General features: G+C 39.9%; 1 protein-coding gene across 4 annotated transcripts in view; it reads left to right on the top strand.

Moving 5' to 3' along the window:
* The first annotated feature begins 605 nt into the window (after window positions 1-605).
* The window catches only part of COL12A1 (collagen type XII alpha 1 chain), a 97,739-nt gene continuing 73,807 nt past the window's right edge, over window positions 606-24,537 (top strand). For all 4 annotated transcript variants that reach the window (XR_014317303.1, XM_082758044.1, XM_082758042.1 and 1 more), the window contains exons 1-13: window positions 606-820; window positions 3,316-3,423; window positions 11,637-11,753; window positions 12,473-12,616; window positions 13,977-14,033; window positions 14,777-15,040; window positions 15,148-15,312; window positions 15,773-15,946; window positions 16,765-17,055; window positions 17,280-17,882; window positions 19,436-19,708; window positions 21,990-22,262; window positions 23,203-23,475. Coding sequence is in view for 3 of the 4 variants with exons in the window: in XM_082758044.1 (XP_082614170.1) it covers window positions 3,351-3,423; window positions 11,637-11,753; window positions 12,473-12,616; window positions 13,977-14,033; window positions 14,777-15,040; window positions 15,148-15,312; window positions 15,773-15,946; window positions 16,765-17,055; window positions 17,280-17,882; window positions 19,436-19,708; window positions 21,990-22,262; window positions 23,203-23,475 (2,707 nt within the window). In the remaining variant the exon portion in view is untranslated. The remainder of the gene's footprint in view (window positions 821-3,315; window positions 3,424-11,636; window positions 11,754-12,472; window positions 12,617-13,976; window positions 14,034-14,776; window positions 15,041-15,147; window positions 15,313-15,772; window positions 15,947-16,764; window positions 17,056-17,279; window positions 17,883-19,435; window positions 19,709-21,989; window positions 22,263-23,202; window positions 23,476-24,537) is intronic.

A 24,537-nucleotide genomic window follows, 5' to 3' on the forward strand; every position in this document is an offset into this window, starting at 1 on the left:
TATGGGGCAGGGGGGCAGCAGCCCGCGTCCCTCGACCGCGTTCTCGCCCCCTTTTCCCTTCGTCCCCAAGGGGTGAGCGCGGAGATCCCCGTGGTTTATTGGTTTTCCTTCTTCCAAGGGGTGCGGGAGCGAGCCCCCAGCAGGGGTCTACGTGTCCTGTATGTCCTGTATCCCCCCTCTTGATGTCCCCCTCCCTTCGTGTCCCCACCCGCGGTGCGACCCCCGGGAGCCCAGGGGGGCTGCCTGCCTTCGAGGGGTGCGCTTTGAGCTCGAGGCTCCCAACATTTAGGGGCAAGGGGCAAGGGCTCGCCCCCCAGGCGAAACACGTCGGGGAGGAAGGGTTGGGAGGTGTTAACATATATCTGTCGCTGGTTACACAGCGGGTCGGGAGGGTCACTGTGGGACCCCCTCCCCGTTCCTATCCCCCCCCGGGACTCAGTTTTTCCACCGCTCGGCCGGAGCGGGGCAGGGAGGGGGCGGCGGGCCGGGCCCCTGCCCCCGGGCGCGCTGCCGCGGCGCCCGGCCGCCTCATGCCGCAGGAATGCGCGGAGGTATGCGCCAGTTTCCAGCAGCGGATCCCCTTCCCTCGCTGGAGCAGAGCGGCGCATATATCATCCGGTGGCAGCAGTCCACCTTCCCTGCAGTTTCGTAACCGCTTACGAGGGTAAATTGAGCGTTGGGAACAGCCCTCTATTAAGGAGCAGATTGAGAAGAGGCTCTTCCCACTTGGAGGAGGCAAGTCTTCCCCGACGGACCCCGCACGCCGGCCGGGAGCTGCGCCGAGCGAGCCGCCGCTGCTACGCGCCGCTCCCTCCACCAGGTGCCCCCGGAGCTTCATCCTTTCCTCCTCCTCCTTTCCTCCGGCTCCGACGGCTGCGGGCACCGCGGGACGAGCCTCCCCGGCACCCCGCAGCCGGCCCCGAAGGTCTGTGCCTGCCCGGCAGCGGGGACCCCCCATCCTTCCCCGGCCGCCCCCCTCCGCCGCCGCTCCATGTGCACCGCGCGGGCGATGCTCCGTAGGCTGAGGGTGGCGGTGATGGAGGAAGGCTGGAAGGGGGCACAGCGGGGGCCGGGGGCTGCTGGCAGCCTGGAGGGACGCGGGGGACCCCGTCCCCTCGGCCCCGTCCCGAAATGCCGGGGGAGGCGGTGTCTTTGGCTTTGGCTGGAGCCCGGCGCTCTGCCCCGGTGCCCGCAGCTCCCTCTCCTTCTTGCGCCCCTTCCCAGGGCTGGTGGCTTTGGTAGCCCGTGGGGTTTTCCCGTCTGTTTGCTTGCCTGTGTCCTCTAGGGTCTTGCTGCCGGCTCGGAAGCGGTAAATGTTGCTCGCTGCACGGTCTGTAAAATTCTTTACCTTTGGTAGTCTGAACTGGTGTGAGGTTGGACTGCTACTGGTGTTGCTTTTTATTTATTTTATTTGAAAGTGGTTTCTTAAGATGAAGCCTTTAGTCATGCTCCTACGGTTGCTTTTGTCCCTGTTGAGCCAGCTCAAGGACCTCTCCTCCAGCACTTCCAGGCTTTCTTTCACACATCTCTGAGAGAAGGGAACGAGGTGTTTCTAGTGAATGCTTTGGCTGAGAAGTTTTGCTGCATGAAAGAAAAATGTAGATTGGGAACGGTAGGCTTGCAGCGGTGGTGAACTCCAAGATGCCTTTGCAAGATGAATAATTTTGGTTGTTCTTCTGGAGGATCAAAAGATGGCACTCCAAGCCCACACAAGATTTCCAGGACAAAAGTCCTTTTAAGCGTTGTTTAAGTGATCCTTAAACTCACTGCAGAATGCATAAACTGTACTCAGGGACAGCCGTTTCCCACGCAGGGTGGTGAGAAGATTTTGGAGCTTTCAGAGCAAGCTCATGCTAACCTTGGTCCTTGTGTTAGTGTCAGAAACTCGTTACGGTCAATTTTACTCTTTGGTTCCCCCACTGTATCACTGGACTGAAATGATTGCTTAGATTGCTTAGTTTTTAGTTGGGCTCTTGGTAATTTTATGTGTAGTATAATTAGTTGGGTAAGGCAAGTGTACCCAGCTGCCCGGCAGGCGACCGGCAGAAGACTGCTAAGCACAGTGTCAATAACCGGGAAAGGCATTCCTGGATTTTGGTAGCCTGCTAAATGCGCCTTGCTGGTTAGCTCTCTAGATGGCAGAAGAATATTTTCCCCTTCAGCTGTTTCTGCTATGATTTATGGCTAATGATTTATGTATTTTTCTTTTGTTTTGCTCTTGGCACCTTCATGATAAAATCTGTTGCCTAATTGCTTGTGGGGTTCTCTTTCCTCCAGACTAATTATGATGTATGTTATGTGATGCATTTATGGCTTTATTCAAACAAATTACCCCTCCCCTACTTCCCGAGCTAAAAAACAAACAAACTTTGGAAACACTGATATGCATATGTAATAAGGGCCACACATACTGGTCCTTACGTAGGAGAAAAATCGTTTGGAAGTTTTGCTGGAGTAATCGGGAGCAGTTTGACACGACTTTGAGCATAGAGAGTAAAAAAGATATAGCTGCTTGTGACTACGAGCCATTAAAGTTGCCTAATCCCACCTATTTTGCTAGACAACCTGCAGTGATTGTGAGACTCTTTCGCCCGCCTGCTCTTTATAGTGTATTTTAAATCTATTTTCTCTCAGAATGTGTAAATGAATTATCAGATGTTGAAACATCATGGCTAGACAGACGTGTCAGGTTTCAGTTGTGTTACACACACTTCTGTATAATCTATTTCATACCTTCGAGAAATGAAGAATAGCACATTTGTAGGCAGAATGCCTCAAAAAAACTTTTATTACAGTTTCCAAGATGCCTTGAGACCACTAAAACCCAGCTAACTAAGTGCTTCAGCAGTTATGAAAAAGAAGCTGAATGAAATCCCCAGCTGAAAGAGACATTTGGTTGATTCAAGGCAGAAATGACCTCTGAATTAGCTATCATCACACTCGGCGATGAAGTCATGGAGCTCCCTTCTGGCTCCTGCTGTGCAGAGGCATGGATCTTCACCACGCTTCCCCAATCATATTAACCCTAACGAGGTCAAAGCTGTGTACTTACCATGATTAGAAAAGTATCAGTAACAAAAGGCACATTATTGTGAGACTAGACTCTCCAGTTAGTCATGCAGATCTGTCACAGTTCTGGACGACTTTCAAGTCTAGAGGTTTTAACCTGGTCCCGTGGGTGGGGGCTGGGGATAAGGGAACAAAGTGAAATCCATGGTTCATCTTTTTTATATTTCATGAATACACCCACACGAGCCTCTAATCCATGCGACTGATGTCCTTCTTTCTTCCCTTTTTTCCCCCCCACTGCTGCAGATTCATTCATGTTGTTGTGAGCCGAAAGGTCAGAAATGAAGACAGTGCTGTGCTCGGCGGTGGCTGTGCTGTGTGCAGCTGCCCTCCTCTCCTCCATCGAGGCTGAAGGTAACCGAACCCCCTGCCCCTTCGCGCGGGGTGCCCCCCTGTGAGATAACCTCCCACCAGGCCCGAGCTGCCAACTCTCTCCCTCTCTGTTTTTGAGTGTCACTCCTTCACCTTCTCTCTTTCTCTCCTTCAGAGAAACGCCTCTCCTTCCTTGCCCAGCTCCTTCTGTGCTCTGTTTCTCCCGGCTGGTCAGCCGAAATGTAGCTCCCTCTCTCTGTCTCTCTGGTGTGCTGTCCACACCGCCCTGTGGGCTGGCGGCCACCCCGGGGGAAATTCAGCACCCCGAGGAGCCCTGGGCACTGCTGGGGCCCACGCTGCTGCCCCATGCCTGCTGGAGCTCTGCTGGGCTGTGCAGTTGTGGTTAGTCGTGATGAGAGAGGAAATGAGAAACTCACCACCCAAAACCACCCGCAGCTCTGAAATAAAATACTCCAACAGAGTCTGGCTCTCTGCGCCTGTGTGTTATGTTCGGGCTGGCCTCCTCACCTCCTGGCCACCCCTGCTCAGCGGGGCGACCCCCGGCCGAGCCATTGGGGTGGCCCGACCCTTCCTTGGGGACACTTTGGTCTCTGCGGTGGCCCTGGTCTGGGGGTTGTCCCTGGGGAGATGTTCGCCAAAGGGTGTCTGGGCCCGGGCCAGGCACTGCTGTGGCCACTGGGCCCTATAGCTCTGGCATACGTGTGGCACCGTCATCCCCAAAGTGGCCTTTTTCTTCTTCTCCTCCTCCTCCTCTTCCTCCTCATGGGCCCCTGGTCTTGCTGGAGGTTAAGGTCCCTGTCAGCCTGTCAGCCCAAGGCAGCATCCTGCTGTGGGTTGAAGACCTGGGGAGACACACTGCGCCAGTCTTGCCTTCTTGACATGGCATCTCTGCCACCCTGGTGGATTAGCATCGAGTGTGAGGTAACCTCTGCGTGGGCTGAACGGCTCAGGTTGCAGTAACAGCAGTCCTGTTAGCAGGCTCTGCCAGGAGAAGTAAAAAGATCTGAGGCTGCGTTGAACAGCCTGTGTTGAAATGACTTGTCTGACCTTTGGGACCTCCATCATAGGGTGCGCCCTGGGTTTGAACTGGGAAAAGCAGAAGCCAGTGCCTGGTAATTCAGTTTTTCCCTTGCTCCTCTTTTTGTACCGGGCTGAAAGAAATTTTCTGATTGTGGCCTGCCTCAATTGTCTGTGTCTGGACCTGGCTGTCTTGGCTGATGGCTGCTAAAAGCATGGCGTGTCAGGGATGCCTCTGGGATGTTTCCCCCCTCGGCTCAACTGCTAGCATGGGGTCACGCAGGCATAAAGGAGACCAGCTTTCTGGAAAGTATAGCATTTCTGCTACTAGTACAACATCTGGTCACCCTAGGAGAGGATCAGCCTGCTGCCTCCCTCTCACGCTACGTTGTTGTTGGCTGAAGAACTAAAAAGGTCATTTAAAGTCATTTCAGAGTTGCATTTCAAATGCAGGACCACTGTGCTGGAGAAAACAGATGAAGTGCATGGTTTTGATGGAAGAAGGGAGTGTATGTTTTTGTGCATTCTTGCCTGTTTTAGGAGGGAGCTTGTTTGGAGCTTGAGTGATGTTGCGGTTGTCCTACATTGTTGATTGTGGAGTGGACTATTTCAAAAAATATGGGTGAAGGTGTTTCATTTAGATGTGTTGTGGATTAAAACACTTGTAGTTTGAGTACTGCTGATGAAAGCTAGAAAAATGTATTGGAGAAGCACATAGTTATTTTGTAAGATTGAAACTAGATACATCAGTCAAGCTGGCCATGTGCGTTTAGCTTTCATTGTGAAGCACGCACCATTGTTCAGTAGAAGAATGAACAGAGGCTGATCTTGTAAGTTATGGAGCACTCCTGGGTAGGACTGACATTGCTCTGCTTCAGAAATCTGTGTTAAGTAAAATGCATAACTTACAGAGATTGGTTTTCTAAGTGAAAATTCTCATAGCTCCAAGGTTCCAAGGTAGAGAACAGGAAAGTGTCTTGAGCAGGAAGAGCAGTGAGAAATAGTGGTGCTGAAAATAGAAATTCAAAACTAGGAATACCTTAAGACTTGCTCTAGTGAGAACTGCTGTTGTAAAGCCTTTTGTAGTGTTTTTTTTTTTTTTTTAATTATTATTATTTTTATTATTTTTATTTTTTGACAATGCTGTCCATCTTTCTGCACTGTTTTAACTTTGTGCTTTAATTTTGTGTCATTTTGTACATTGAATATAGTTCCGATCTCATTCCAGCTTAACTCCTGTCTGATGAACTGACTTTCTCCTATGGATGTTTGTCCCTTTTGTCTATTCCTCCCAGTTCCACATCACCCTGTGACAAAGTCTTCTCCCACCAGTCCTCTCTCAGGCTGCTAGTACAGTTGTATGACTGTGCATTTTTTTTTTACTCCTTTTTTTTTTTTTTTTTTCTTCTTTTATTCCTTTGATTCTCCCTATAGCAGTCTCAGGAGATGAATTTTCTTTTCCTGAGCTATATGCAGACGCTTGGTGGGATTACAAAGTGAGAGGGGGGATAAGGGAGAAGAGCATATGATGTGGTCAAAGTTGATCTGGGATGGGAAGGTGGCATGAAAGCAGAGGGAAGCAACAACAAAGTTCTTCTGTCTTCTTTCAGCTTTCATTTTTTTTCTGTCTCCCCTGGGAGCAGATCTGGTGTTTATCTGGTACTGCTGTTCACATTCCTAAATACTCCAGGATGCAACTGGTTCTTCATCAGCATCACAGCTGCTCTCCAAGTCCTTCGTGAGAGCAGTGCTCTGTTGCTGTTGGCACAGCAGTGAAGTGCAGTAATGGTGTTAGAGCTTTTCTATAGAGATACAGCAAAGCAGGGGTTTCTGTTTGGACATTTACTGTGGCAGTGGAGGGGGTAAAATCAACTTATAGTCTGAATACATTCACAGCATTTTACTGGGGAAGTTGCTTATTTATCCTGGACAAGAAAGCAAATCTCTTTTCAAGCTCTGTTTTTCTGTGCATTTCTTTTACAATGAAGTTGTACTTGTTTTAATTTGCAGTCCTTCTGATGTCTCTCTCTGGCCTTAAACTTCTCGTGTATGATGCTGTATTTTATGCTTTATTTAAGTTGTTTCTTGCCCTTTTGGTCCAGCACTGCAATACTGCAGTGTGTTTGGCGTATGTCCTTGTGTCGAGATTTTTTTCTGTCATAGTATTTTTTTCCATCTGTGATCACATGCAGCCAGGGGGAAATCTGTGTCCTTCTGCTAGAAGAGAATGTTTTCATTATTTTAATTTTAGTTATGGTTAAGCCAAGTAGAGAAGTACGCGAATAACCTGTTTGTTATAATCTCAAGGTAGTGCTGTTATCATGTTGTGGCTCGTGTAGTGTGTGACATTTGCTAAAATCAAGGGATTTTCAAAGGCCCAAAAAAGTAACAAAGAAATCATTGGTTCTGTGTGACCTCATTGAGCATGTGGTGGCTCTGACTTTTAAATGTTTCAGGAATTGGTTCAGACCTAGAAAAGTCTGTTTGCTAGGGTATAGAGAAGGAGGGAATCACTGAGCCAAGCATGGGACGTAGTGTAGGATAAGGTTTGTGAAGTGAAGAATCTGTCTCCAGGACATTCAATACAGTAAGTGACAAATAATTGCAGCACATTATGTACAGAGGATCAGAAAGTTTTTCATGGAATGGTTTAGAGACAACCCAGGATAGTTGAAACTTCGAAGGTTATCCACCTAATTAGCTTTGGAACTGGTTGGTGGGACCATTAGTTTATTATCTTTTGATGTCTGTTTTCTATCTTTTGATAAATTAGCTGTTGATTTTTGAATTCCTAAAGACAGAACCATGTAGACTGAAGCATGAAAGTGCACTTTGTATATACATGATGGTGACTGTAACTACCTGTTTTTCCTAATTCTAATTAGAATTAGAAGCAAAGTGTATGTGTATGTCTATGTACATACACACATGCACGCAAATATATATGCACAAACATGCCTAGAATTTGGTCAATATTCATGCATGCAGAGTACGTATGTAAATATGCAACTATGCTTAGTGGCATACATCTTCATATATGTAAGTATACACATTTAGCTGTTTTTCTTTCAAAATACACTTATGTGAGCTACATATCTCGTATTTTGAAGAAACTTTGCATATACATATAAAATAAAAAGAAATGAAGCCGTACAGATGACAATGTTTCTGTGTTGTTGGCAATGAATATCTAGCAAGGCTGAGAAGCTGTTCTTTGCTACATTGCTAGGCCAGAGGTCATTCCTTCTCCCACTCAGACTGGCAAGATTGACTTCAGAGGAGCTTGTCTGGGTTGGTGATCTAGTTAACTGTGTCACTCCAATATAGGAAGAAAAAAGTAGATCAGGAGTTTTGGCCTCTTCCAGACTTGGTGGGGCTTATCTCAGTGTGAGCAAATGGCCTTATTGTTCAGCTACCATGGCCTGTGTACTATTTTAACATGGGCTAACATCTTATTTTACTAATTAGTGTTAGTCTTTTCCAGTGATGCAATTACAAATTTGTTTCACATAAGGACTGTGGAGTGCAGCTACTTCCAAATTATATTACTTTTAAGACTGGTTCGGGATTTAAATTGCTTGATCTGCTGATTATATTTTTCATCTAACTTGTTAAGATATTCATTGGGATCCTCTAGCAGTCACATTGTCTTATCTCTAAAAAGCTGTAGACTTTTACACATTTGGTTTGTATTACCTGTTAAGTAATACAAGCTAACATAGGACATACATAACATTTGAAAGATTCTTTGCTGTATATTTTTTGTTTATGAAGATATACTGTTATTACATATGCATATAATACAACGAGTGAATGAAATATGTCTATGAAATATGAAATATTGTTATTGTTTTCTTTTATGGTGCATAAAGCAGGATATACAATGGAGGAAACTATCATAGTTTTAAGAGTGGTGGAAATTAACACAGTGTAAACATTAAAAATTGACATTATACAGCAAGTTAAGTTTTCATGACAATGGAAACCTGTAGGGGAGCCATACATTTGTATGTATGAAGGGAACACTGAAGTATCATCACATTACAATTATGATCCTGTACCTTGACGAGTCAATGAGAGGTTTGTCCTGGATTTTGATACTCACGGGGCCAGACTGATCAGCACTGTCATGGCACTGGACGCGGATGTGCATCTTCACTTAGGCAAATAGTCTTACATCAAAACTGCTTGCTTGAATAAAGCTTAGCCTCTGTTGAGTGGAGTTTTAAGGTTTGTCCCTGCAATGGGACAAACTCCCACCAGAACCAGGTCTGGTCTGATTACATATTGCAGCTGTCTTGTTTTTCCAGTGGTGAGTTCCGTTCTGGAAGAAGAATTTCTTGGAGAACTGGTGGAGTACCAGTTGCCCTCTTGATGGTGGTGATAAGGTTTTTATCATCTAAATATTTTGCTGTACTTCTGATCACCTTGCTTCTCTCAGTCACATGACCATGGTTTGGTCTTGGTCCTGCAGCCAGTTTCACATGGGTGAGATTTGCTCCACATGCAGGCTGGTGGATGTTTTGGAGGTTCTCTTGGAGTACCAAAAGCTCATGAGCCACTCAGAAGACATTTTGATGACACTGGATCCAAATTTGCATTTCTTCACTCAAGCAGAGTTCGTTTTCACATTTCCATGGCAGAAACACTCAGTGCTTTAGTTTGATGGCCCATCACAGGCCATCTGCTGAGAATGAATGGATTTAAACTGCAGCAACAAAGACTGGGCTTAGGTGTTGGTGATAAGGGGAGTGAGGCACTGGAGGATTTCTGAAGGAATCCAATAGTTTCGCCCATGTTGGAGGTCTTTAAGAATGATCTGAGCAACCATGTCAGGAGTGACATGGGATAGCTGATTTTGTCTTGACCATGGGATGGGCAAGGGGACTTTCTGAGGTCCTCTGCGACACCATTGTTCTAAAAGACTGTGAATACCTGGGTGAATGGATACGTTCATTATGTATCAATGTATTACTCTTTTTAACTGTCGAGACCAACATCTGAATTTTCATAAAGCAGATTAAAATCCTTTAAAATGTTCAAGACTTTTCCTCACAGTCAGTTTTTCAGTTTATCTGGAATCCGGTCATTTGGATATCAACAAGTTGGGCTGCTGCTGTCCTTCAGCAGTTAAAGCCTAAAGTCTCTGCTGCAACATGCCAATTTACTTGCAAGGTTGGTGGCGCTATTTTTTCCATGTACTGAATTTTTTTAAAAGCATGCTCAGGTCAGTTGTCTCTGCCTTTGCATTAAATTTGTCCTGAGCCATTGCTACTGAAACAATATTTTATAATGATATTCTTATTACCTAAATGTATTTTACTATTAACATGTGTTGCATGATTTTGATACTAAGTAACTACCCCGCTGTCTCTAGCATTGTGATACTCATAAACTGAATGATGAATAAAATGTGCATGCAGGTTAATAGTCTAATCTCACTGCCTGTGTATGGACAATAGGAAAAATAACAATTACTTCAATACTACTGTATCAGTATTTCAAAGCCATATTATCCTATGGTTGGAAATGACAGTAAATTAAAAGAAATAAAACCAAAACCTCGTACAAAACTTGTTTCCATTTTTGGAGTTCAATGTTACTTATTGCAATTGGACAGTGTCTTTTCATAAGTTTTATATGTTCTAGCATTTATTTCTTGATCTGCTCTTTAAATTATGCTCAAAACCAAAACAAAAGTCTTATTTGAGTTATGATGGAGATCTCCCATGAAAGCGTGAAAGGTCTGTCTATTAAGTATGCCTGCAAAATGGTCTGCAGAAGTAAAGGAAAGTATGGCTGAATCTAATCTTACTTTGTAGACCTATTTAAACAATAATATATAATACACCTACCATGCACTGACAGTGAGTCAGTAAAATATTGCATGAATAAGCATGACAAATTTACAAAGAGAATATCATTATAAAATATTTATGAAACGTCTTTGTGTAATGAACCTTGTACATGGAGGCTTTTGTCCATTGTGGGAAGCTAAAAAAATAATAATCAACATTTCATTTACATATGCATGATGCTGCAAAATAGCGTATGTAAACTATTTCTTCCTGTACTGTTCAGTTACTTCTGTCATCAGCTCCTATAAGTTTTATTTGCAGTCATTTGTTCAGATCACTGGTACCCTCTTTGCTGTTTTCTATAGATTCTGTAAAATAAATGTCCATAAGTATACTTTGATGTTGTCTTTTCATAATTAACCATTGTGATGTATGGAACCATACTGGCATTTTGTGTCAAAATGCCACTACTAGTATGGGTACACCTGCTGCAAAGGGAACATGAAAACATCAGTTTACACCTTTGAATTTGTACAGCAATCTGGTGTAAACAGGTAGAACCTTATTTTTTGTGAGCTTTCACATCAGCTCAAATATTTCAGCAAATTCCAACTATTACTAACCCCATATATTCACCCCTTAATTCCTCCATTCTTTGCAGCCATATGCAAAGTATGTCTCTTTAGTGGCTCCTAGGAACCAAGGGGTGGAGCTTTCCTTATTTTGAAATAAAATGATACATCAGTCTATCATTATTACTGATATACATTTTACATGTATATTCCTATCTAGACCCTAACAGAAATTGTTTTACTGAACATTAAATGCCCAATCTTTCCCCGTATTCTTAAAATATATATATTTTTTCTCTGCCAAGTTTCTAGAATCAGTGAAATTGATAAGAAATATGGCTGTGCAGAGACTACACTCAAAAGCTGATCAATTCTTTGATGTCTAATTAAGAAGAGTGCTGTGTCCTCAATGTTCTAAATGATCTCATGGTATTGTAAGCAGGTTGTGATTTGGCATGCTTGACATTGCACCCAGCATGTACAAAAATTTCCTTTAATTGTTATGTGAAATGTTTGCATATGTGGTGATTATCTGTGAACTCATTGTACATGTATCCAAATGTGTTTTCTATTGTGCTTGATTTTGCTGGCCATTCTTGAATGTCTTGGCAACTCAAGAAACATATGTTCTGTGCTGTCCTCTGTAATGCGTATACTCTTTGATGTTTTGTCATATTTTGTCGGCTTTTATTTTACTCTTTTTCCAACAACATATCTCTTTATATTTGTTGGAAACAAATTTATGCAAAGACAAGTTTAGTAAGCTTTGCTCAACATTATTTTATTTATTCATTTGCCAAAGCTTGTTCAAACTTTTAAACATCCACCTGGTATAAATCTTTTGCAGTTAATCCACCGTCAGACTTGAATTTTACAATTATAGATGAACATAATGTTCAAATGTCATGGAAAAGGCCACCAGATGAAATAGTGGGTTACAGGATAACTGTTGTTCCTACAAACGGTGAGTTCTATAAAATTTTGTTACTTAGTTTTGTAAAAGCTGGGTTCATTTTTACTTGTATCTAGTTAGGTATGAGAACCGCTATTGACATCTTTCTGAAGTTTATGACTGTCCCAAGTTAGATTTTTTTTTTTTTACCTCAGCATTTACCTTTTGGGAACTGCAGATAGTAAGCTTTGTTTTCTTTTCCTTGGCAAGGAACAAGAAGGTAAAATCCTCACTCTGCTCTTCTGTGCTTTTACCTTAAAGTTAGGAAATTGCATTGTACTTCTTACAAGTACTTCTCCCAAGGGAGATATTGCATATGTCAGGTAGTGATGAAGTGATGTCATCTAACTTCCATAACATGGACATAATAATGGTTGTGTAAGACATCCATTATTTTATATAGCTTTGAGAAATAATCAGTGTAAATCTGATACTAGACCAGAACTGGATCATGATTTGTTAAATTATAGTACATTTGGTATGTGCATTTTAAGTTTCAAATTTCCTGAAATTTATTAAATACTGCTGTAATTTTTTCAGTATTGAAACAGGTTACATAGAAGTTTCATGTTTCAAAATATTTCAGGAAAAAAATCATATCATTCTAAAATTGTCACTTGATATTTAGCTATATTATTCTTTGTTGCATTTTTTGGTTGTTTTATGATCAACTTGTCATTGATATTACTGGATTTAAGTACCGCATTAACCGTTTTATATATTTATTGCAGATGGACCAACTAAAGAATTTACTCTTTCACCTAGCACTACCCAAACTGTCTTATCAGATCTTATACCTGATATAGAGTATGTTGTATCAATAGCTTCATATGATGAGAGGGAGGAGAGTCTACCTGTTTTTGGCCAACTGACAAGTAAGTACATGTAACAGAGAGAATAGAATAGAATAGAATAGAATAGAATAGAATAGAATAGAATAGAATAGAATAGAATAGAATAGAATAGAATAGTTCATTTGGAAGGGACCTGCATAGATCATGTAGTCCAAATCACCTGACCACTTCAAGACTAACCAAAAGTTAAAGCATATTACTGAGGTCATTATCCAAATGTCTCTTGAACGTTGACAGGCATGGGGCATTAATCATCTCTCTAGGAAACCTGCTTGACCACCTTCATGGTGATGAATCTATTCATAACGTCCAGTCCAAACCACCCCAGCACACCTTTGTGCCATTCCCATGTGTCCTGTCATTGGTTACCAAGAAGTGGAGACTGGCACCTCCCTCTCCACTCCCCTCCTCAGGAGATTGCAGAGAGCAATGAGGTTGCCTCTCAGCCTTATTTTCTCCAGGCTAGTCAATCCAAGTGTCCTCAGCCTCTCCTCATAGGTCCTTCTAGCCCTTTTTCCAGCTTTGTGGCCATCCTCTGGATGCTTTCAAATATCTTAACAGCCCTTTTACATTGTGAAGCCCTGATCTGCACAGGTATTCAAGGTAAAGTTGCAGCAATGTTAAATACAGCAGGAGAATTACTTCTTTTGACTGGCTGGCTACACTGAATTCAATGCATCCCAAAATGTGGTTTGCTCTCTTGGCTGCCAGGGCTTTTTTAGGCTTTTTTGGCTTTGTTCCAGTTCTTCAACTGATTTTTTTTTTTTTTTTTTTTAATTGAGCGTAATTTATTGCAAGAGCAGAGATAAGAGGAGAGTAGCATGTAGCATGGGTATACAACTCATACAGAGGTCTTTGCAGAAGACTACTGCAAAGCTATGTTTAGCTGACATAGACCTACTTCCTATCAACTGCATCTGCATTCAAAGGGAAGACTGTCATTGACCTCAGTTAAGAAATGAATTGGACTGGATTTCTGTGAAGATTTTTTCAATCATTTATATTTAATAACTGTGAATTAAACACAGCAGACTGTATTTTATGACACATTTTTTCACATGTCTCAGACTATACAAACAACCACAGGAAAATTACTTATGATGAGTTTCCCAATGTGTTAGAGAGGGGTATTTCATCTATTACCTAGAGATGTACTTGTACAGAGGATTCCTAGTTATTCTAGTTTCTGTATTTTGTGTTGCCCTGAATGCTATGTCATCAATTTTACAATTACAGGGGATGTATTCATAACTTGTATTCATGTATTCATGTTCTGAGGCTTGTCAGATTTGTGTCCCTAATTCTTTACACACTTTTCTTTGATGTTAAAAAATTATCCTAATTTCCTCCATTAATTCTGCCTATGTTGTGCTTTGTGCAGTTCAGACAGGTGGTCCAGGGATACCAGAAGAAAAGAAGGTTGAGACTCAATTACAAAGTAAGATGTTTTTTCTTTCAGTTTATCTGATGTTTTAGAGATAATTTAGATCTGGATCAAGGGCCCTATAAAGTTAAGCTGCTTACCTTTGTTACTTAGCAATAAAGTTAACTTTTAAAGTTGTCCAGACTTAAGAAAACTTTGGAAGATGGAAGGAATTTGTAGCTACACTGAAAGGATGACCCGCAGAGTTGGTTCTGAAACCTAAAATTTCATACAACTAATTAAGGAAATCCACAAGTGTCTTAGTCCTATCAATAAAGGTCATCATCTTATGGATACAAGGGAATTGCAGAAGAAACTGCAATTACTATGGGGAGATAAAGATGGAAAACAGAAGTGGTAACAAATGTATATGTTCCCATAACATCAAACTATTTCAAAAAGTTTTATATCTGAGTTGTCATCTGCTGTAGGAAAACAGATCTTGTGGAATAGAATGAGAGGTGTCTCAAAACTGAATTTGTAAGTAACAGTTCCCTTTTGGTAATGGCAGCTAAAAGGCTCTTATCTGTGTTCACCTAGGTGAATAACGCTTCCTCAAATAAGATATTCCAGATAAGAATATGAGTCTATTCAATATCTGTTGATTTTGACTTTTATCTACTAAGTTTCTGTCAGACATTTCTCACTGATTTGTAAGAATGAAACTGTTCATCTGCTGACAAAGTTTTTTGTTGCCTCCTTTTTTTTTGTTTTGTTTTGTTCGTTTGTTTGTTTGTTTGTTTGTGTGTGTGTTCCAGGATGCTCCATAAGTGCAACAACAGATTTAGTTTTCCTGGTAGATGGTTCATGGAGTGTAGGGAGAAATAACTTCAGATATATTCTGGACTTCATGGTTGCCCTCATATCAGCTTTTGACATTGGGGAAGAAAAGACAAGAGTTGGAGTTGTTCAGTACAGTTCAGATACAAGAACAGAATTCAATTTAAATCAGTATTTCAGAAGAAGTGATCTTATTGATGCAATTAAAAGGATACCTTACAAAGGTGGCAACACAATGACAGGTACAGATTTCTCAAGTGTTTATGAAGCATTTTACTTTTTATGAGAAATTTGCTTTAAATCCTGATTCATTTGCGCATAATAAGAGCACAACTTGTGTTGTTTTCAGGTGAGGCTATTGATTACTTGGTTAAAAACACCTTCACTGAGTCTGCTGGAGCAAGAAAAGGCTTTCCCAAAGTAGCAATTGTCATTACGGATGGAAAAGCTCAAGATGAAGTTGAAATTCCTGCAAGAGAGCTTCGCAACATAGGAGTTGAAGTCTTTTCTTTGGGTATGTTGAGTTTTTTTTTAATGATTAAGTGATTAGCATTTCTAAAGCAGTAAGGGACATGTTTTACAAATTCTGGGTTTAAAGTTTTGCTATACCACTGTTTCCACATCTGTGTGCCTTGAAATGTGCTATTTGTAACCTCCAGAGTGGAACATAATAGTTGTATTAATTGATAGGAACTCAATCTGATGACTAAGAGGGTTTGCAAATGCCAATGACCCTTAGCCTTACTGAAGGTATCACATTATTTTCTCATGTTGAAAATGGAGTATATTGCTTCATTGCATTAACTTATTTAGTAGTTTTGTTATTGATAATGACAGAAGACAGAACTGAATTAAACTCAGCTTTACTCCCAGGGTATTCTGATACTTTATTAGTACATTTGTAGATGGCTGTATTTAATGGCCTCTTATGGTATTTAATGGCCTCTTATGGTCCTGACTATTGTGTCTTCCAGGAATCAAAGCAGCAGATGCAAAAGAACTCAAGCTAATTGCATCTCAGCCTTCACTGAAACACGTCTTCAATGTGGCTAATTTTGATGGAATTGTAGATATACAAAATGAAATCATCTTGCAGGTGTGCTCTGGTGTTGATGAACAGCTGGGTGAATTGGTTAGTGGAGAAGAAGGTGAGATACTTTATATAAATGCATTTATTGGTATCAGTTTATTCTTATGCATGTTTAAAGGGCCTAGCCCTACTTCCTTTTTGATTTGTTTCTGAGGTCTGATCCTTTGCAAGTCTGGAAAACAGGTTTCAGCTTTGTTCATTAAAAGGCAGGAGGACAGAACATGTGACAGTAGATTTGGAATAGCTCCATTATTCCATAGTTTCAAGGGCAACACAATGCTGTTCAGTTATCGGAGTCTCATACAGCCAGTTTGGACACTGGCTTCATTTCTGTGGAAAAATGTACCAAAGGGAAAAATCTGCTTGGTGAAGGGGCAGAATGTGTAATAGGTTAAAAAACAAGGAATGAAAACTGGAGAATGCTGTAAAAAAACACAACGCGGACATCAAACTGTATCATTGTAACTTTCTGGCTCTGTAAGATTCTGAGTAAATAGCTATTCTTTGCCCAAAATGGCAGTAGGATGACTCAGCTTTCTTAGTGCTCTGCTCAGGTTTGTATTTGTTCAACTCCTGTAGTATTTTCCTGTGGATGTAGCTTTCAATTCTGATTGAAACAGGATTAAAGCAAGACAGCAGTTCTCCTGGAACTGCTACTACACTTGGGGCACTACAGATGCATTGCTTATATTTCTTACCTCTTACTGATGTGGACTTTTCTGTAATTCTGTTGTGTTTATTTATGCTAAAAAAAAGATGTGATTTTTAGTAAAGATTAAGCAAAAATGACTACATTTATTTCAGAAATAAAAATGTGCATAGAAACCTGCTTATAATTGTAACTAATATTTTGGGTTTGCTTTCAATTTATTTCAGCGGTGGAGCCTCCTTCAAATCTGGTAGCTGCTCAGATCTCCTCAAAATCTGTTAGGATCACTTGGGATCCATCCACAAGTCAAATAACTGGCTACCGGGTACAGTTTATTCCAATGATAGCAGGCGCAAAACAACATGCACTGAATGTGGGTCCTCAGACTACTGCTCTGAATGTTAAAGATCTCTCTCCAGACACAGAGTATCAAATTAATGTTTTTGCAATGAAAGGACTGACCCCCAGTGAGCCAATAACTATAATGGAAAAAACACAACAAGTAAAAGTTCAAGTGGGTGAGTTAGGAACTACTGTGTTATTTTCACACAGTAGATTTTTGTTGTTTGAATCTCTGATGCTTGCTTTAGTATCATATCTTTGTTGTTTATAAGAAAGAGTTTTACTTGGAATGGTTTATTTCTATCATAAAAAATGGGATATAATGCATGAGCTGCAGATGCAATTGAAATGCTGTGGCTGTTGAATACCTGTTTATAGTGGTGATTCTTTTTCTTTACAGAATGCTCACGTGGTGTGGATGTAAAAGCTGATGTTGTGTTTTTAGTGGATGGCTCCTACAGTATTGGTATCGCCAATTTTGTTAAAGTAAGAGCCTTTTTGGAAGTGTTAGTTAAAAGCTTTGAGATATCGCCTCGAAAAGTACAAATAAGTCTTGTCCAGTACAGCAGAGACCCCCATATGGAGTTTTCTTTGAACAGATACAACCGAGTGGAAGATATAATTCAGGCTATTAACACCTTCCCCTACAGAGGTGGATCTACTAACACAGGCAAAGCGATGACATATGTGAGGGAAAAAGTATTTGTTACCAGCAAAGGATCAAGACCAAATGTGCCAAGAGTCATGATTCTTATTACTGATGGAAAATCATCAGATGCTTTTAAAGAACCAGCAATAAAGCTGAGGGATGCAGACGTAGAAATCTTTGCAGTTGGTGTGAAGGATGCAGTACGTACAGAATTAGAAGCAATTGCATCACCTCCTGCTGAAACCCATGTTTACACAGTGGAAGATTTTGATGCTTTCCAAAGAATATCATTTGAGCTTACACAGTCTGTCTGCCTACGGATTGAGCAGGAACTTGCTGCTATAAGGAAAAAATGTAAGTAACTACTATTGGGATATGGTTTAGTGGGGACTGTTTGTGTTAGGTCAGAGGTTGGACTCGATGATCTTGAGGTCTCTTCCAACCTAGAAATTCTGTGATTCTGTGATTCTGTGATAACTTGGATAAGTATACAAAATGCAATGAAAAAAAAAAAAAAAGTGACCCAATGTTTTATTGTTGTAGATACATACAAGAATTGATGATGACATTGACCATATACAAATGATAATTTTAATAGCCAGGGATTTGGTTATTATTTTCAAGCATATTGAAAGCAATTGGGTGGAAAATAATGAAGAAATAGAGATGAAAAAAAATATTGGAGAATTATTTTTTTCCTCCCTCCCTAGGTACCTAGAAACTTATTAGTGTGTGTTGATCTGGAATGACCTCAGTGGATGTACTCTGCTTTTACACTGTAGTAAAGGAGGTTCAATTACATCTTGAGTAAAACATTACTTCCTAGGTCTATTCTTTAGCTGTCCAAAATGAGGTAGCTAATCTAAGCTCACATTTTAGAATTTTAAAGGCAATGAAGCAATACAGGCACCTTGAGAAGGTGATTCAATTAATTTTTATGGTAAAATGCATGTCCCTCTGAAACTGGCCTTCTGTCTTCCCCAGCTGTAGAGATGGGCTTAGACAGGACATAAGACAATTAATGCTAGGTCATATTCAGCTCATTCTGACTATACAGCCTTAAATAAAATAGGATATGAAAATCTTCCCATGTATCTGAATTTGGTGAATTTGGTTAATGTTTGCAATTTAAAAAAATTTTAAATGGCTAACTTTTGGTCAGCTAAAGTTGGGATTAGTTGCACCCTCAGTGTCTCTACCTATGTTTATTAGAACACTAATGTTGAATAGTCCCCAGTAATGAAAACCCCACTCTCTTTAAAAATAAGCCTTTTGTTTCAGGATAGCTTTGAGGAACAAACCAGCAAAGCAGCTTTTGTTTTAGAGGGCTCAAGCAGTCTTAACATCCCCACTGTTAGGCTGACTAGGCCAGCCAAAACAAGCCCAGGATGTCAGGTTTGTGTTTGTGCCTCATGTCAAGTTCCTTGTTTCCCTTTTGATTCCACTCCTGAAAAAATACTGGGATTTATTTTGTCCTATTTCTAATCTTGATCTGAAAAAAACAAAAACAACAAGGATTCTTAGTTTCCATTGAGGGCAAAATGTTATTGCTGCTCATGAGACATGCAAAAGAGAGAACCCAACTTGATTACCAGATTCTAACTTAAGTTTTCATAAGTACTTTTTTTTTTAGATGAATTGCTCTTATTTGACCTAGAAATTGCTGAGTTGGTGCTTCTACTCATTTTCACATCATTTGAGACAACCTAGATATCATCTTCATGAAATTTGATAGCCATAAACAAGTATGGAAAACAAGAACTGTTGCACATATGGCAAAATACATTGTCAATTAGAATAAACTGAGTAATTGAGGGATGTTTTTTTACTGATTTTAGAGATTTTGTGTTAAAAAAAAAAAAAAACAGAAAGTATGTCTTATCTGCACATTTTTTATTTCCATACAGCTTACATACCTGCAAAGAATATGGTCTTTTCTGATGTAACATCTGACAGTTTCAAAGTGAGCTGGTCTCCAGCTGGATCTGAGGTTTTGTCCTATCTCATTAAATATAAAGTAGCAGTCGGTGGAGATGAATTCATTGTTTCGGTACCAGCTTCAAGTACTAGCTCAGTTCTCACCAACTTGCTACCTGAGACTACTTATGCTGTCAGTGTGATAGCTGAATATGAAGACGGTGATGGGCCTCCTTTGGATGGAGAGGAAACCACCTTAGAAGGTAGGCTTCCATTATTCTCAGATACAAAAAAGCCATGTGTTCAAATAAGAATTTACTTCATTGAGGGAACCGGTCTATGTGGAACAGCCATCTGAGACTGAGAAGCTGTACTACTACATGCGATGAGAATAAATATTATTGTCTTAATGCATTTTCTAAAGATATAAAATTCCAATAATAGACCAATATTAAATTGTAAAGATTGGATTTTATGGTGCTGTGTTTTTCTGCATTGATCTTTTTATGAATGAAACGTTGTGCTGCAAATAATAAATTCCCTGGCATCAGACTGTGATGCAGGAATGGATGTTGACTTCAAAACATTTAAAGGCAAGAACGTACCTATGTAATTTGCTGTCTCTACATCTTTAACTTGCACTCACAGAAGTTCTATTTCATATGCCATAGAATTAAAGGGGGCTGAAATTAGGTCAGCTGTTTTCCATCAGAACTTCATGGATCTGATCCAGTAATTCTTACTGATTCAAAACTTCCATTGATGTCAGTGTGACTTTATGTGATCAATGACTGTAAATTTCAACATGGTAGCTATCCTTTTTTTCTTGGCAGAGTTGCCAAGATGCATTTCCACTAATTTGAATGAGAAGGATCACAGTAATTTTGATTTTCTTTTCCAGTAGTTGGATACTCAGTCTAGTCTAAACCAGGCTTTTGTCTTTAATATTGATCCGCTCTGCTTTGTTTTTCCATGCTGTCATTAGTGACCTTTGATGATGTAAGTGATTCCAAGGGAGCAATGAAACAGCATGGAAATTTGTTAATTGCACTTTCCTTTTAGGATTCATAGAAATACACTTTTATAAAATTGCTTAGTTTGGATGGCAAGTTTGGAAGATACAAGCTTCACTGTTGGTGTGCATATTTCCATGACTGTACCAGTCAGAATGTTTTTGCCACACATAACTTTCCTTTTCCAAGACAAATCCTAGTCTGATAGAACATGTGGCTTGTGAATGTAAGGGACAGAGAAGGAATAGCTCTAATAAAAATAAACAGTGTTCCCATGTTGTGATTGATACTGCCTTAAATAATTGCCAGCATTTTAATAGGAAGAAATCTTAACATGTCTGAGAAGACTGAGTTCTATATCATGTAAATTTCAGCAGCTCTTCATGCAGATCTGGGTAGCAATTTGAGCTAGACAGCCCTCTTGACAACGAACTTTTGTTCCAGCCTTTTAAAGAATTTCAAATTGTGTATTGTGTTTCAGATCAGTAGAAAACAAATTCTTCTCTCTAAAACTAGGGTTATTAATTGCTCCACTATTAACACGCCTGTATTTGAACAGTGAAGAACAACACTTTTGGCACATCATGTTCCAGTTGAATAATACTTTAGATAGTAAATCTAAATGAAATGAAATGAAAACAAATCATTTGAAACAATAAAAACATTTTTTTTTTTTTTTTAATTACAGTGCTAAATACTGCTAGACAACTTGCAGTACATTATATTTTAATGTCAGTTGTAATAGTCAAGTTGTGCTTTGGTGCACTCACTCATGAAATGGTTCATATGAAATTACATGAGTTATAGACATATCTTTTTTCAAGGACTAGTTAAATAGTCTACCATGGTTTTTTTTTTATTATTCTGGGATAACAAACTATTTCCTGTCTTTGAGGTTGTGACTTCATTCAGATTTTTTTTTTTAACAGTAGATGTAACTCACATTTCATTGAATGTATCATTTTTTGGTGAACATTTATCTTAAAGGAGTGGAATTATTTTGGTGTTTGATTTTTTTTCCTGTTACATTTACTTTGGATATTTCTTTAAAATAGGAGAGCTGCCTGTGTGTACTCTGATGTATCTGATAATTATCTGTAAATGGAGGTGGTACAGAAGCAAATAGCCACAGCAGTGAAATCTCTACAATTTGTTGTTAAGAAATTTCCCACAGTGTGCCCCAAGGTCCCTTAGATATTAAAGTTCTGCTGTCACTGCTAAACATAGTCAGACTGTCTTGAGTTTCAGAAGTGGTTGTATAAACTGGGATTCATGCACTTTTGGAGACAACTCTACTGCACTGCTGATTGTAACTCTGGCCTTAAATTTTCAGAAATGACTAATAGTTTGTATTAGTCATTTAAATGACTAATCATTTAAAATGGATCACCTTAAAATGGATGGAATGACAATGTAAGCTGTTATTTTGATAAACAGGATGAGCTAATAAAATGGTTGAAATGGTTTCACTTCATGGACTGCTTGATCAAAAACAAATATTTACAAATTATACGTGTATATTTTTTTGTAGTTAAAGGTGCTCCTCGAAACTTAAGGATAACAGATGAAACTACTGATAGCTTTATGGTTGGCTGGACTCCAGCTCCAGGAAATGTTCTACGGTACAGGCTTGTATATAGACCATTTACTGGAGGAGAAAGGAGACAAGTGACTGTCTCAGCAAATGAAAGATCAACTACTCTACAGAACTTGATTCAAGATACAAGATACGAAGTGTCAGTTATTGCTGAGTATCAGTCTGGGCCTGGGAATGCTCTGAATGGATATGCAAAAACTGATGAAGGTATGTGATCGATGCTATGAATGTAGTATATTTGAGAAAAATTCTGTGCATGTTGACATATTCACACTGAAAAGAGAATAACCCATATTGGCCATATGTATTATTCCAGATGAACAAAGAATTATAAAATTATTCAAACCTCATTGAGAGGTAATCTAAAACAATATAATTTATCAAAACTCTTATATTTCTTTTTGAAACATAAAATATTGATCCTCCGGCATCAAATATGCCAAGGAAACTTGGGTGAAGAATCTACCTGTATGTTTAATTGTCCTTATGATTCTTCTTCCTATTGCCAATGATATAAGTTATGTTTCTTTTCAGCAAGTTCAGGCCCAGTTTGTGCTTCTGAATGGAAAGCAAGGAAAGAATGAAGCATTTGATTTATTAGTTATCACTGTAGCCCTAATGTTGGCTTAGACATAAACTGTATGATTCTGTAATGGGTATCATGCCTTATTAAACTAAATCCAAAGAGTATAGACACATTATGAATGCCTTGGTCATCAGTGAAACTTAATTGAGATTTTAAGTTTATTAAACACCAAAAATAACTAACATCAAAAATAACTCAGAAGGAAGCCTTAAATTGTTAATTGGACATCTCATTACCGGTCTTTGGCTTGATTTTTGATGGATCTTGGTGTGAGCTTATATTCAGGTGCTAATATATGTAAGTGTTCCAGGATAGAGCCTGTAGTTTTAGTAGGAAAAAAAAAAAAAAAAGGGAGCGAAATGACTTTATTGGGCATTTTTGCATAAGGAAGGTGGGAATGGAATTGTACAATCCTGGTTACAGTAAACTTATACTACATTAGTGCTAGTTCAGGCTATTCAAGAATTGTATTTTCAACATTAAATCCCATGTTAAAGTGACTCAGAAAATAAACCAAGGAATGAATCTTGCTTCAACTTGTTTTCAATATCTTTTGTGCAGTCCGAGGAATTCCAAGAAATCTGCGAGTTTCTGATGCTACAACATCAACAATGAAGCTGTCTTGGAGTGCTGCTCCTGGAAAAGTGCAGCAGTACTTTATAACGTACACACCAGTTGCAGGAGGCGAAACTAAGGAATTGACTGTGAAAGGCGATACTACCTCTAAAGTGCTGAAAGGCTTAGATGAAGCCACTAGGTATGCATTGACTGTGTCTGCCTTGTATGCCTCTGGAGCAGGAGAAGCCCTTTCTGGAGAGGGAGAAACACTTGAAGGTAATTATTTTATTTTATTTTTTTGTTTGTTTCTGCACAGTCATTCATTTATTTATATGGTTGCTGCTTAAGTTGTCTTAAAACATACCGTCTTCCTGAGATATCTACAGAAGTAGATAAGTGAATGAAAAGTAGGCATAAAGACATTCTCCTATGTTACAGGGTTTATCCAAACCTACTGTCCACTGGAGAAAACAACGGGGTATAGTCACTGGTTGTGGTCTCTTGGAAAAACGTATTGCCAGAAGCAGTGTTCTTCTCCACCAGCCTCTGAGATATTCTGCCTTATAACTCAACTTTTGAGTAGTTTTAGTGGCAGATTGTTATTAATGTAATGGGATTAATCAATAGGATTAAAATATCTCATCCATTTGAAAATCTGCAGGGTTTCATCTGTACTGTGACTGAAAGATGTTCAGGGAGTTTATTATTATTATTTTTTTTATTATTATTATTATTAAATAAGCAACATCTGGACTCGGTATAGGAATAATGAAACATATCCTGCTTTTAACTATAGGTGTAAGAACCCAGGGCTGATCATTAACAGGGTGCTGGTAAGGCAGAGCCAGAGACTTATAAGGAGGGCGGACCGCTCTCGTTCTGCCTTTGAGTGGAGAATTTCCCAGACGTGTTCCCTGTGAGCATTCTCAGTGTCATCTGTTAATTGTCAGGGGATAGGGAAGGCTGCCTCCTAGGCCATGAAAGGAAGTGTGACTGTGCTCTTTGCTGGCCAGGTATGTATTGCTAAGGCCTGGCATTTCAGCTCTGTAGGGATAGTACTTGAAAACATCTTACAGATGAATTACGTGGAATTAAAACTCCTCCATTGACACTAATGGAGTTATAGTAAGGATGTACTTGGCTCTCATTTTCCCCGTCAGTTTAACTTTTTGTTTATGTCATAGAGTAAAGAACAAACCAGGAAACCTGATTTAAATAGGAAACCATAAAAAAATCAGTTCCAATAATTTGCTAATGGGATGATTTCATCCCAGTAAAGTTTAGGCACTGATTTAAATGCTGAAGTTTGCAGCATAAACTCTCTAGGATTCTTCTGTG

The sequence above is a fragment of the Aythya marila genome (assembly GCF_965140915.1).
Source record: "Aythya marila genome assembly, chromosome: 3".
Classification (NCBI taxonomy): Eukaryota; Metazoa; Chordata; class Aves; order Anseriformes; family Anatidae; genus Aythya; species Aythya marila.